The 15,143-nt window shown below is 44.7% G+C and overlaps 1 protein-coding gene across 16 annotated transcripts in view; it reads left to right on the top strand.

Annotated features, from left to right (window-relative positions):
• TENM3 (teneurin transmembrane protein 3) overlaps positions 1-15,143 on the top strand; it is a 2,716,013-nt gene that overhangs the window by 2,078,610 nt on the left and 622,260 nt on the right. For all 16 annotated transcript variants that reach the window (XM_083170719.1, XM_083170736.1, XM_083170731.1 and 13 more), the window contains one exon: positions 1,139-1,436. In XM_083170719.1, coding sequence (XP_083026845.1) covers positions 1,205-1,436 — 232 coding nt within the window. In that variant the 5' untranslated portion in view covers positions 1,139-1,204. The remainder of the gene's footprint in view (positions 1-1,138; positions 1,437-15,143) is intronic.

Genomic DNA, 15,143 nt, shown 5'->3' with positions numbered 1-15,143 from the left:
TCAGTCATTCAGCCAGTGAGTGTTGCTACTTCTTCAGTGTGCGTTGTTCTTGAATACAATTGACACTCAGCACTTTGCAGGCAGTACTCTGCATGACTATGGGGGTATTTATTCCCCCCATGCTATTTCCGATGTGGGAAATAGCGGTGGGTGCCTATTCAATGTTGTCTTTCTCTACAGCATTGAAAAGGCATCTCAGCAGAATGGACCCGACTTTAGAAGCAGTCGGCCCCGTTCTGGCAAGAAAGCCCATGGATTGTCAAGCTCCCGGCCGTATCTTGATGATCCACGGGCGTATCTCATGGCCAAGCCCCCTATTCGGCAGGCGGGACATCCTGCCTGCTGAGATGCAGTCTGGCCCGACAGTTGCGACCCGGGATTGAATACCGCACTACAGATGGAGCCACTGTAGTCCATTGCCGGCGCCCGCCAGATCCTCCCCTCTGGCGAGCGCCGGCAGATGGGGACTGGGAGGCGCGTGCGTCTCACACGCGTCCCAGTATCACTCACACCCCCCACATGCACACCATTGCTATGCATATTTGATAACTGCAGTATAGTAACTGTGTGTGTAGTGGTATCTCACCCATGAAAAATGTTCTCTTGCATATTTCCACATAGTAATTCATTGTAATGGATCAATAAATAAGCTGTCCTGTTAGCAGAAATAATAAATAAAAATAATTGACAATTACAGCAATGCATTTCCATGATCGGTTTTCAGAACTCTCAGAGCACAACATGTTTCCTACTTTGAGTAGCATCATCTTTGATATTTTTAATCAGTGTAAAATATCATATGTCACTGCATCACATTTGAATTGATGTCTCTAAATATTTGTTCATATACAGTAATTTGGATACAGCATGCTGTAGTTCTACTTCAACACCATCTTCTTCTGACCTCTTACTATCTACATTCGCCCTGTACTATTGCCCCTTAGAAAGCAATGATCCTCTTCTCATGTCTTTATCGCAAGGCCTGTGTGTTATGTGAGTTTGGATAGGACAGACAATTGTCTTTTTTAGCGAAGTTCCAAAACATCACAACTGTTTGCATATGGCAGCCATGGTCATGTTTTTCCCTTTGTTTAGGAAGTGTATTGAATCGTTGTTTGCATTTGTTTCTCCTGTGTAGACAAATCAAGTGTGAGAAGCAATTTTCAAGTACGTCGGACTGTTGTGGGCACAGAATGAACTTAATATGGATGTAAAAGAACGTAGGCCTTATTGTTCCCTAACAAAGAGCCGACGAGACAAAGATAGACGTTACACCAATTCTTCGGTGGACAATGATGACTGTAGAGTGCCTACACAAAAATCGTACAGCTCAAGCGAAACCCTGAAAGCTTTTGATCATGATTCTTCACGGCTGCTTTATGGTAACAGGGTGAAAGACCTGGTTCACAGAGAAGCAGATGAATATCCCAGACAAGGTAAGTTTTTACACACACACACACACACACACATACACACACACACACACACAATGGTAATAATATTTATCTTATGTATACTTTCCATTTAATGCTGTAGAAGTATAGGTAAAAAAATAAAATAAATAAACAATTGCTGTGTAGCCAATGTAAAGGTGTGAAACAGCTACAGCGCATTCTTTTGGACATCTTATCAAACCTGCCCCAACATATAACATGACACCCCTTTCATATCGCAAATGCAGGGTTGTACCTGGGATTTGGACATGTGGCGATCCGGCATTTGCAAGCTGGATCGCCACATGCAAGGTGGCAATAAGCAACCCGGCAATAAGCAAGGTGCACTCCCGTAGGTCGTTAACACGGTTTTCTGTCCTCTGTACCTGCAGCTCAATTTTGACTATATTGTCAAGACTGCATGTTCAGAGCAGGGACAGGCTGATGTCACTGAACAATATCATTAAAGATATCACTCAGTATGCATACACAATATACAGTTATTTGTCCGGGACACTGGGAAGTTCAAGGGACAATCGCTCATAGAGCTTATCGTGTAGTGGGTTTCAGACTCCATAAAAACAAAACCATCCCAGAAGACAGTGATGGACTGATCTGTTATATATTCGGCCTGTATCAGGATTGTACGCAAATCGAATTTTTCAGAGATGAGTGATAATTGCATATGTCAGAGTCACACAGCCCCTGTGCTGTGATGGTCCAAGTGATGGCAGTTTGGGCGGGATGTATTAATATACATCGCCGCCCTTCGCCTGCCAGCCACCGCGATGCTACCGCATATGTACTAACATATGCGGCCAGCATCGGGTTGCGGTGATGGAGACCCCCGCGATACCTGTAATGTGGTGTGCGGGGGTCTCCGTCACATCCCGGCGGCTGTCAGCATCCCCCTGCATCTCCTCCTTCCCCCTGCAGCTGGATGTCCTCCCGGCTGTGACACCTGCTGGGGGAGAAGGAGATCGATGGAGGATGGGAGGGGGGGTCGCGCGGATGGCGGGTGGCGATAGAAGCCCATAGGCTTCTATAGGGTATCACCACCCAGAGGGTGGCGATACACTGTCAGGTGGAGACGGGGCGGACGGCTAAAGGTAAATAGGAAAATGCAGTAAAACCCCTGTTTTACCGCATTTTCCCTTTAGTACATCCCGCCCTCTGAGAGAGAATTTATTTGCAAAGTTATTGAGAACCGGAGCCATTTGGAGGAGCGAACTGGCGCTACTGTGTCTCATTTCCTGTGGCCATACTGCACGACAAGAGGACTACACAGAACTCTATAATTCTTTGCATCAGATTCTGTGTCTCTGTATACATATTTGTGCCCATGCTTCCAGAGTACATTTCCAGCATTAGCATAAGTTCTAACATTAGCTGCGTACAAATCTGCAGCATTACTGTACATCTCGGAACCAGTCCGCATTTATTGATTCAGTTGCCGCCCAATATATCACCGTTAAAGTTTATCCATCAGCACTGTTGTATTGGTTGTGTCTTTCTAAATAGTAACATTAATTAAAAACAATGATTATTGCAGAATGTAATTACAATCTTGCTGTTAATCTATAATATCAATCATGAGTTTGGTAGACTTGAAAGGATGAAAATATCTGTTAGATTTGGAAGCAGAAGCAATGCTCGGCTGTGTGCAGAAGCTTCTCATCATGCCGCTGTAGAAATGCAGTTTACAAAATTCATGGGGAAGCTGCAGCTCTAGAGCTATCAATGAACTGCAACTCCCAGCATGCTTTGCAAGGCTATACGATTTTAAAAAGGAGATCGTTGGAACATGACATCTTCAAGTTGTAGTAGTAAGCAGGAGTCAGCAAAGCATTCAGGTTCATTCTCTTTTGTTGCAAATCTCTTACGGGATGCTTTTACCTTTATATCAGGGAAAACCTTCAGCTAAGGAGATTAACAGTCACCCCACAGATGGAACAAAAAAATAAAATAAAAGTGTGACCTGAAAATAACAGCTGAAGCAGTCAAGTTTAGATATTACAGGAATAAGGAATAAAAATGTGGCTGAATCAGAGGTTTGCAAGGGTAATGAAAATCATAAAAAGAGAAGCTGATTGATTAAGGACTGAAGATTGGTCTGAATAGGAAATATGTCAGGGAAAAAGCCAAAGAGAAAGTCAATTTGGACAGATGCTAACACGCTGCATACTCGTACCTCCCAACATTCTAAGCTGGGCAGTCGGGACAGCGCGTGCATCTACATTTTCGGGGCGTGGAATAGCGGGAAGGGGGCATGGCCTGCACTTGCGGTGCTGCCGAGAGGCCACGCCCCATTTTTGCCGCTGTGAACTGCTTGTTATGCCCCCAGCCTATCTGGCTGCAGGAATAGACGCTGCATCTATTCAGAGTAACAGGGGGGACTCCCAACTGCCCCCCACCGCAGGAATTTCACAGCTTTGTGAGTCATTAAAACGCCGCCCACCCCCTCTTGCACACTGCGTTCCCCACACGCGTGCAAATGTATGTTTAGGCACAGCCAGGGCCGGATTTGTGCCTAGGCCCGTGAGGCACGGGCCTCAGGGCGGCACCAATCAAGGGCGACACATTCTTTTAAATAGCAGCATGGCAGAGCGGGTGGGCAGCGGCAAGTGACAAGCGGCGCCGCCGCCGACATGATTCATCATATGTCGGTGGCAGTGCTGCTCGTCACCCGCCGCTGCCCAGCCGCTCTGCCATGCAGAGTACATCACCGGCTATCTCCGACGGTCCCCCTGCGAGTCCGGCTCCACCGCTGGGTGAGCTGATCTGAATTGCTCTGGCTCACTGCCGCCGGCGGGGAAAGCAGCTAGGCTGAGCAGCGCGAACCTCCGTGCAGTCAGTCAGTGTGAGAGAGACTGACTGAGACTGCACATAAAGTTAATTCACCCTCCCTCCGTCCGGGTCCTCCATACAGTTAGCAGTCCAGACTGCTTTACATTTTTTTGAGGTGGGCTACAGTAAAATTTGTATGATAGATATAGATATATATACTTATACCTTAATAATGATTATATTAAAATAGGGGGGGGCGTGGCCAAAAACTTTGTGCCTAGGGGCGGCCTGACCCCTAAATTCGCCCCTGGGCACAGCTATCGATTTATTTAAAAACTGTTTAGTGCAACAACCAACATAAGTATAACCCGTCTCTGGTTTATCTCTAATACTGGGGAAGATGTATTAAGCCTTAAAAAGAGATAAATGTGAGGGTGATAAATAGTGATGAACATCCAGCCAATCAGCTCATAACTCAATCAGCTCATTTTCAAACAGTCTATAACATGACAGTTGGGAGCTGATTGGCTGGACATTTATCACTCTTTATTACCCACGCATTTATCTATTTTTATGGCTTAATTCATCTGCCTCCTGTTCTGGGGTGCAGAACTCCAAAAATCCGGTGAACGCCAGTAACCCCAGGGCAGAACACTAGTAAGAAGCAAAAGTGTAATTGAGTTAAAAAGACAGAAGCAAAAGCTAAGGGGCCAAAAGTTTTACACTGGGGAGAGGTGTTAATGAAAGAATAGGAAGTATATTATTAGAAAATTATGAAGCCTCATATCTACACCAATCCAAGGGGAGCAACTCCCCAAATTCATCCCTACAAGTGACAAATTGTATTACTTTATAGGACTTAAGGTGCCCATACACGTCCCAATGCTGCTGTACTTTTTGTGCTAATACTGTATCGCATCGCATTGCATGCGTTGTGCATGCGATGTGATTAAAAGACAGTACAAAATTTATGTGCACCACAAACTTTTTGTACTATGCGATGAGATGCCGCGGGAGCGCGCATCTCAAAGCACAAATCGCATTGGCAGTATCGGGACGTATATGGGCACCTTAAGCCTCACTGCCTTTAGTTTCAATATGCAGTCTGTGAATACTAGAGATCAAGCTAGTTTAAATCATTTGGGAAAGGTGGGCGGGGTGCTACTGCAAGCTGAAGGAGTCCCAACCTTCAGATGTACTATGTACACAATATTGAGTATATGGGGGAGGGGGATCTTGGACTGCACACCTTAATTGCACATATAGTAAAAGGGGCTATCATGCTGGGTCTTGTAGTTCTTGTAGAAATAAATCTTTAGTGCTGATGCCCACTCTACAATAAGTATAATGAACTCTGCCATCTAATATAGAGCAATATTGAGTTTTCTTGGTATATTTATTGGCCAAGAAATACTAGCCCACCAACCAGCGTCTAGGTGACCTCATCTCTGGTGGTCCCTAATACTAAGTTTGAATCCGGGGATGTGGGACCCCACAAAAGCCAGCCGCCCCAGGAAAGCGCACTTGTGAGAATCTAAAGTGATAGTGATTTAATAAAAAAGAAAGGAAAGCTAGAGGTTTAAAGTATGTTCCTGGACTAAATGTACCATGCGGCACGACAAGCCACGCACATGGGAGCCACCAGGTCCTTTGTTGACTGTCTTTTTCACCCAAATTTACAGATTTAATATGATGCATTAAAACCACTTTATGAGACTCTACTGATTATTTGTATATGAGAAACTTGTATATTTGTGTGCGAGTCTTAATCTTTATATGAAACACAACAGTGCTTTCTCTTGACATGAGTCATGACTGCTGCTTCCTAGCACTTCATATACTCACTGAGACTCACACACAGATATACAAGTATTGCATATCAAGTTAAGCAATGCAGTCTCATGAAGCTGTTTTATTGCACTGCCTTGCAAATTCTGGCAAAAAAAAACACCTCACATAGGGCGGGATGCTATATAGCAGAAATGCGGTAAAAACCCCGTTTTCGGGGTTTCTACCGCATCTCTATATGCTATATGGCGCCTCCGCAGTGTCAGCGCTGCGGAGGGAATCGCCAGCTAAAGCTGGCGAATCCCTGCAGAAGCCTATGGGCTTCTTACCGCAGCGCTGTTTGAGGGATCCGTCACGGATCCCTCCCAGCGTGCCCTGCGGCCGGCGCCGGGGTCTGCGCATGCGCAGATGGACTCCCGGGTCACAGACCCGGAAGTCCAGCGCCGGCACCGCATCGCAAGGGACAGCTCTTACCGCAAGAGCTGTCCCTTGCATGAATAACGGCATATGTTATAGCATATGCCGTTATTAAAAATGCGGTAGCCAGCGATAATGGGCGCGGATGTTACAACATCCCGCCCATAGGCCGATTCACATAGGATCTGGAGTGGCAGGAAGGACTGTTTGGTGAGACTGCAGCAATAGTGACTGAGGACACATTTGTAAGTCTTCCAGCAGAACAACAAAAATAAGAAATAAATCTCAAAAATGTGTTCATGGTCCTCTAACCTCCCCTTCACGCATAACTTTATTCTTTGGCGAAATTCAATTGGGTACAAGGTTTAGCCCACAATAAAAAAAAACTTGTGGGCATCATGCCCGTGTCTCAAACACGCTTACAGTACACATATACATTATAAGTAATTGATGATTGCATTAACTGTAAACTTCCAATTGCTTAATTAGTCTTGGGGCGTTTGCAGCAGAGGTGACATAACAGGTCCCGGTGACTTTTCCGAACACAATAAAGATTTTAGGAGAAACCAGACATACTCTGGCTGTGTGGGAAAAAAGACACATATCTAATTTTCTGTCCTGCAACTGAATAAGGAAACCCTGCGGCTGTGGAGAAATACCCTGCATGTTTTTAAAATGTCATTCTCTTAATTGAATTCCCCCGTTTGTGTAAATTAATATGCCATTATTGCATACGTGACACAAAGATACGAAGTATGTGAACCATAGAATTCATATTATATAAATTGTGGTCTGATCATTATCCTAATAATGACACAACCATTATACAAAAGTTTAATTCCAGAGCAGCTCCTCATATTGGGTCTAATTCAGCATGAATTACTTATTAGAGAATTAGTTGCCGAAAAGTTGTCATCCAGAAAGTGATGCATTCACAGATCCATTCACATCTGCACCATTCGACCTGGCCTCTCTTGCTGAGTAACATGCTTAGGCACAACCGCTAAGCACACATCACGCCACATACAAAATGCACATTGCAATGTGTGCTGAGCGATCTAGCAGGGTAGACAGTGCAAGCACTTTCTTGCCGGTTTGACTCGGTAATTGGTGTGATGTGAAAGCAACATGGCAATATGAACCGGGTAAAAAGAAGGGTTGTTATCGGTTCATTGCCATGTTTGCTGTGCAGTGTGAACAGGTTAATCGGGTCGAGCAACCCATTTCCCGTTCACAGCTCTAAGCACTACCTCCTCCCCTGCCCCCGATGACGCTCCGACGCTTCGCTGAACCCCCACATGACGTCAATTCGCTGATGCGATCTAAACAGACTGCAAATGCAATGTCACACCAGGACTGAACCATTTCAACATCCCAGTGCGACCCTGCATTTGCGGTCTGAAGACGGTATTAGAAATAGGGTGAAAATCATCCCATGTGGGTACCCCTTATGGCTTCCACTAATCTTCTAAAGAACAAAGCTGGAAGTGGTTATTGCTGTTGTAGAGACCCATCCAAAAAACACCTGGCCATGTATGCATGATCACAAACCCTCCCAGAAAACATGTTTCAACCGCTAAATACTGACTTCATGTCAATCAATCTACAACTGCAATGCATCTGGTCATGTATTGCAGTGCGTATGCACAATGCGAACCATGCAGTCGTTCCATAATTCTCTAATTAATGATCCTTGCTGAACTAGGCCCATTGTGCGCAGTACTACACTCTTTCTGTACCACAGGCAACATTCATGTTTTAAATGAACAAATAGAAGGCAAGTGGCATCCATAAATACTAGCAAATAAATACTGCATCTGTTTCAGAAAGTTCTATCACTTGTCCGACTCCCCCACTTGATAAATTGTTCCCATGTCGGCTTTATAAACATGCAATCTCTGCTGCACTACACATGGAAGCTATCGCGGTGAAATGTTATTTATGTGCATGTGCCACACATTTCCTGTGATTTATTTCTCGTTTTTTATTAGGTAATGTTATGGAAAACAAGAATATTTGAAAAGCAATTACATATTATTTAAAGGAGGGGGTCAAAGGTGTTTTATTGGTAGGTTGCAGTAGCAATTCATCATTGTTGCAAAGCTGATGATTGTTCTCATAAATAAATGGTTTCCATCAAAGATTTCACATTAGTGAAATATTCCTTTTAGTAGCCCCTCTATTCATTAATATCTATCACTTGATTTGTCAGCTATGAGCTTTGGGGATAGAGAGCAGAAAACTGGAGGGTTTATTGTATTTTTTTCTTTCACATGGACTAAGTAGTTTAGGTGAAACACTGGAAATCAGATCCTTGTAACCCAAATCAATTGGAATATGAAATGCTTATGCATAGGAAGAGGTCTGGGCCTGTGTGACATTGCTGCCAATATCATTAATCACACTTCCCATTAACGTACCCTGAAGCAGGGCATACTAGAACCAGCAATATGTATGTATGTGTATATATATATATATATATATATTTAAAATGAGATTTCTATTGAAATTTCAGAAAACACCAATATATGTTCACGATAAAACAAATTTCATGCTGACATAGAATAAATAAAACAAACACAACTGAACAAAAGTACAATAGAAAGGAAAAAGATGGCAAGAGTAGGAAAAGGCTTAAAGGCAATTGTACATAAAAATACAGGTCCTGATTCAGACTTGATCGCTGCTGTGCAGATTTGCAGAGGTGTGCGATCAGATAGCCTGCCACCCAGACAGAGTGAAATCCCATCCCGTGCAAGTCTCCGCAAGACTTGCTAATGGATCGCCGAGCTGCAAATCAGTCTGTGCAAGGGTTCCAACTCTGATCTAACTCTGCGACAAAGACAGGCTTATCGAGGCCAGAGCTGACGTCACACGCCCTCCCTGAAAACACCTGGGCACACCTATGTTTTTTTCTATCACTTCTCGGAAACGTAGTTGGGCGGGGGGGGGGGGGGGCAGTTGGGGGAGCCTGAGATCTCTTCAATGCAGGGAGAGAGCCAGGGGCTGCCCAGCTGCTCTGGAAGTGCTAAACACACCCCAAAATTGATGAAAATGGGGGTTAGTGGCTATGTCAGAGGCCATGCCCATATGGCGTGTAGCTTCGCCTCCTTCTCCGGACGGCCCAGAAGTTGGGACATATGATAACGCTATTAAGGGATCTTATACAATATGCAAAAATGTTTTTCTTTCTTCTTTTTTTTAGCTGAGGCCCATGAATACCTCCTCTCAGTCAAAGAACAGCCATATTTATAATCAGTGCATCCCCTGCAATTTGACGTAAGAGTGGAAATAGAGGATTTAGACTAAACGTTTGTTCAAATCAGGAGATATATTTACTAAAGCTTCTAGTCCAATTTTTTTTCCAATATTTCTCTATCACATCCTAGAATGATAGAATTTTAATTGTTGTTAAGGGCAACACCAATTGTCAGCTACAACCCAATGGGAAGTGGCATCTTACAAAAGCTGCTTCTGCAACCAGTTAGCAAAATGCTTCTTAACCCTTTGAGTGCCAAGTGAATTTCTCAAAATAGGTGCCAAACAATAGTCAGCAAGCAAATGTGGACTCACCTTGCCCTGATACCGCATTAACATTCCTGGAAATATCCAGGTGGAACTGTACTGTACATCCTTAAAATCTTAAGTCTTGTAAGATTTTAAAATAATGTCCACTATTTCTTCATTGTTCCATGCCTTATTTTTCCCTAAGAAGTTTGTGCAAATACTCTTGAAATACTTCCATGCAGCTTTTTCAGTCTGATTTTTATCTAGAATCGAGTCTATTAATTGCAGTCCTACAAAGATCCCCTATTTTATCTTTGCATCATTGATCTTTAGAATTAGAATAAAGGTCCACATACACACTGAGCGGCTTTCCCCCTGCCCGGCGCCTTCTCGTTGATACTTGTTTAAAGCAGTGTCTTCCTGTGCTCAAACTTGCTGTTTTGAGCGACTTTCAGCTCAAAGTTGCCCAGTGTTTATGGGCCTTTATTATGTCAATTCAAACCCACCGATTTATTGCTCCTATGACTCCTAGTGTTAAAGTGCACTATCCAGAAGAATGTGACACAACTTTTTATTATTCTGTGCCATTCTTAATTTATACTAATCTTCGCAAAATGATGCAGTTTTACTGAAGAATTAAACACCTCCCTAATTGTTCAATACCCCTGCTATGGGTGTACTATGATGCTTTTTTAATTTACCAGTTAAATAGTTAAGGAGTTTTTATCATTTTAGAATGTATGGTGTAAATTTACTAAGATGGTTAGTTCTATTGAAGATGGGATGTTCCCCATAGGAACCAATGAGATTCATCTTCTTATTTACTGTATTTAGAACCTTCTAGAAAATATTAGATAAAGGGGTATATTCAATTAAAGTCGGATCCATTCCGACAGGCATTTGTTAGAATGGATCTGACAATACCTACTCAATCTGCGGCCAAATCCGACTGTCGGATTTGGCTGCCGCGCTGGGAGCAGTGGGAGGATGGAGGTGGGAGGACGGTTCTAGGTGAGCTACTGCTGCTCACCCAGCTCGGGACTGGGTGAGCAGCGGGAGGATGGTGCCGGGTGAGCTGCTGCTTCTCACCCAGTGCTGTCCTCCCCGCCTCTTCTCCTCAATTCAACTTTTTTTAAAGTCAGATTGAGATTGTTTGAAACTTTGGCCCCGTTTCCGACAAAAGCATATGGATTGGCGGCTATTCAGCAAATCCATGTGGTATCTGACAGGTCGGAGAAAAAAATAAATACATTTTACTTTAAAAAGTTGGAAACTGCCTTTTTTGTCTAATTGAATACTGCCCATAATCTACTTAGTTACTATGGGCAACATCCCATTTTAGTAAATGTACCCCTATCTTCAAAAGAAAGAAAACAGGATTATTTTTTATGCCAACTTCAATGCCATAGCGTGAACAAGCTGTAGTTTTGTTAAAAGTCTCAAACCCTTTGTATTTTCTCTGCTAACTAGGAGTCCCTTCATTATCTTCAGAAAACCCGAACCTGGGTACTTGTGTATTTTGGCGGCGCCCACGATGAGGATCGCGTCCATCGTGTGTGAAAAATCGGGTCCATCGCGTCGCGTCGTGTGCATTAACATGGCACACGACGCGACCGACGCGATGGACGCGATTTCTCCATAGGCTTCAATGTTAAAATATTTTAACATTGAAATCGTGTCGGTCGCGTCGGTCTTGTGCCATTATAATGGCACAAGATAAGATGGACTTGATAAAGTCCATTTTACATGGAATAAAATGGGAAATGGGCCAATATGGCCCATTTTTCATTGTATATGTCCCCGTCATGTCCAAATATAACTGCCCCCCCATTGTGAGCGGCACCCCAGTATTGACGTCAACCCGAAGTGTGGCGAGCGCAGCGAGCCCGCGAGGGGCGGCGGTGCGCGTCCTCCGACCTTTTCATACCCCTACCATCCACGTCGGCGTGGAGTTGAGAATAGAATAGTGTGGCGAGCGCAGCGAGCCACCGAGCCCGAAGCGTGGCGAGCGCAGCGAGCCCCGCGAGGGGACGCGGATACCTTCACAGGTAAACGCGTCCCTTCGCGGACTTCACAGGTGTCCGCGTGGCCACGGACACCTGTGAAGCCCGCGTGGGGACGCGGATACCTGTGAAGGTATCCGCGTCCCCTCGCGGGGCTCGCTGCGCTCGCCACGCTTCGGGCTCGGTGGCTCGCTGCGCTCGCCACACTATTCTATTCTCAACTCCACGCCGACGTGGATAGTAGGGGTATGAAAAGGTCGTAGGACGCGTACCGCCGCCCCTCGCGGGCTCGCTACGCTCGCCACGCTTCGGGTTGGCGTCAATACTGGGGTGTCGCTGACAATGGGGGGCATTTATATTTGGACAAAATACACAAGTACACAAGTACCCGAACCTGTATTGTAATCAGCGATTTTATATGTATTCTTTTATTACATCTTTTTACTAGTTACTGAGCATTGTTTTATACAGTACATATGAAAGATTTTCATAGAATACAGCCAAATTCTTGCTACAGATCTCGCATTGTTACTATTTTATTTAGAATTCCGTATCTCAGGGTAGAACATACCAGGTTTTTTAGTACATAATTTTTTTTCTTCTTACAGTTGCCGCTCAGACTCATTGTGTAATAATGATCTCATTAGTTCATAGAATCAAACTAAGCCTTAGTGACTGCTAAACAATACATTTTTTACAAAGTGAAGGTTTTAATGGGATTTTGAAAACCTTCTCGTTGATACTTGTTTAAAGCAGTGTCTTCCTCTAGGCAAGGAAAGGAAAATAGCATTGGATTGACAGCAAGTGTAAAATATTTCTTATACACCTAAAGATTCTTTATCACTGCCAACTAATGGGTGGTGATGAGTAAGTATAATGAAAGTGAGATGAAGATCAACTTGATAAAGCACATTCAATTTAATTAGTACTGCAGTAATGGAAGTTTTTCCTAGGCAGCGATCTAAGTTACATTTAAGGCCCATACACACTGGGCGATCTTGAGCTGAAAGCAGGTCAGTTTAGCCATTCGAGCTGCTTTCAGCTCAAAAGCCGCCCAGTGTGTACGGCCCAGTGATGAATGGTGATCACTCCCCGGCCCCATCATCCCTGGCCGCCGCTGCTCATCATCACTGTGCATACACGCTGAGCAAAAACACCCAGTTTGTATGCACCTTTAAAGTATATCCAGGCATCCTTTTGCCAAGTAGATGTTTATGGGGTAGGCATACTAAATATTAAACCTGCAGCGAAGAATCTAATAATGCAGAAAATTTGTTGGTATTATACTATGGTATATATCATTTATATGTTGGAAAGATGGCAGTTCCCTACCGATTTAGGTCAGAAGGGGTTCCGACCTATTCAAAACGAACTGCTTTTTTCCAAAAGGTCGGAATGCCCCGACCTGTCGGGAACTAGATGGATTGATGAAATAGCCTTGGATCCACCTGCTTTTGACCGAAACGTGGCCAAATCCAACAGGTTTTCTCAAAGCGACATGAGCTCTCTCAGCCAATCAGAGAACTGCCAGTCATTTGACAGGTTATTTTATCTAATACCCACCACTGCACTGCCCGTCCCCCTGATGATATCTATGATCACCGCCTGGCCTGGTCAGCACTCGCCGCCTGCTAGTGAAAGCACTCAGCACCCGCTGCACGCCCGGCGTCCCGCAGATGATGATCACCACCTGCCCCCTGCTCCTCACCGCCCGCTGCAGCTCCCTGTTACATGTGATAAATCGCAAGCGATTTATCACATGTAAAAAATGGCCCATCAAGTGCCAAATTGTATGTGAGCCTCCCAGGGAGCTGCCGGGTGGCTCAGAGGAGAATTGGGTCTAACTTGTCCTAAGGACAAGTCGGCCTAATGTATGGGGGCCTTTAGGGGGGGGGGGTGTGGTATAGGTTTCCGACAGTCAGGATCCCGACGGTCATTAGCCCGACGTCGGGATCCCGACTGCCCGGACTCAGACAGCATGGTGAGCGCAATAAAGCCCCTTGCGGGCTTGCTGAGCTCACCACGCTGTGGGCACGGTGGCTTGCTACCCTCGCAACCTATTCTATTCTCCATCTATGGGGGTCATGGACCCCCACGAGGGAAAATAGCGGGTGGCCGTCAGGCACCTGTCTGTCAGCGTTTTGACAGTCGGGATCCCGACGTCGGGTAAATGACTGTCGGGACCACGTCCGGCACCCCTTTAGAAGTCTATTATAGATCTCAATGGATGTATCTTAAGTAAATAGAGTGAAAAATTAGTCCAGGTTTAGATCAGATAGCTGTGAGTGTTCAAGGGAAATCTGAAGAGATTTGTCTGCGTAGTGGATGGGGGCTTACCAGATCTGCGGGGGACCTGTCAGCTCACTCATGACAGACATCTCCTGCTGTATAGCGTAATAAGGCTAGATATATGAGGGCATAGGAATTTAAAAAAATGTCAAATATAGAAAAAGGTACTTATAATTGAAATTAAAAGTGATATTCAATTAACAGTAGTAAATTAACACAGGTAATTGATTCCTGGGGGCTATCCAATTTGCCCGGATGGCTTCAATTTATAGGGGATTATGCTTCATGACCCTCGGGCATGCAAAGCATAATCCCCAATAACCAACCCTTGGAGACCTGTTGTGCTTATCCTGGATTCCACGTGTTACTGCTCAAACACAGGTTAAAATACAGTCTATAATTGGATAGTCCGATAATGACAATCGGGCTTAAACCGTTTTTTGTGCCAAAAAAGTAACACAGCTAATTACATACCCTCATACATCTCCAGGCATCTTTTTTTGCAGTAATTGCATCTTATTTGCAGTGTGTTTTAGTGAAGCCAGTGGCTTCACTGTGACTGGCAAATTGAAAGTCCTACTTGCCAGTCACCCACATCACAGGAAGTCCCGGTCGAAGGTGTTCCCTCCCTCCAGGACTTTCAGCCTGGGCTGTGATGGGCAGAGAGTTGGCTTCCTATAGGAAGCCACTCCTTGACTTACCATGCAGCCCTAGCCAGCTTCTATAGGCTGCAGCTGATGCAGCACATAGAAGCCAGGCTTTTGCACAGTGCTGGTACTGTGCATGTGCTGGCCTGGTGCCTGACAATTGTATTTTACAGGCACTAGGAAACTGGCAGCAGAGACCGACAGAGGCCCAGTGGCGCGGCCAGTGGTAGCTCCTCACCTAATCACAGGGAGGAGCAGCCGCTGAACGCATG

This window comes from Crinia signifera, chromosome 1, assembly GCF_055691185.1.
Source record: "Crinia signifera chromosome 1, ASM5569118v1, whole genome shotgun sequence".
Lineage (NCBI taxonomy): Eukaryota > Metazoa > Chordata > Amphibia > Anura > Myobatrachidae > Crinia > Crinia signifera.
The sequence above is the reverse complement of the archived record's forward strand: the minus strand, read 5'-3'. Positions and strand labels throughout refer to the sequence as shown.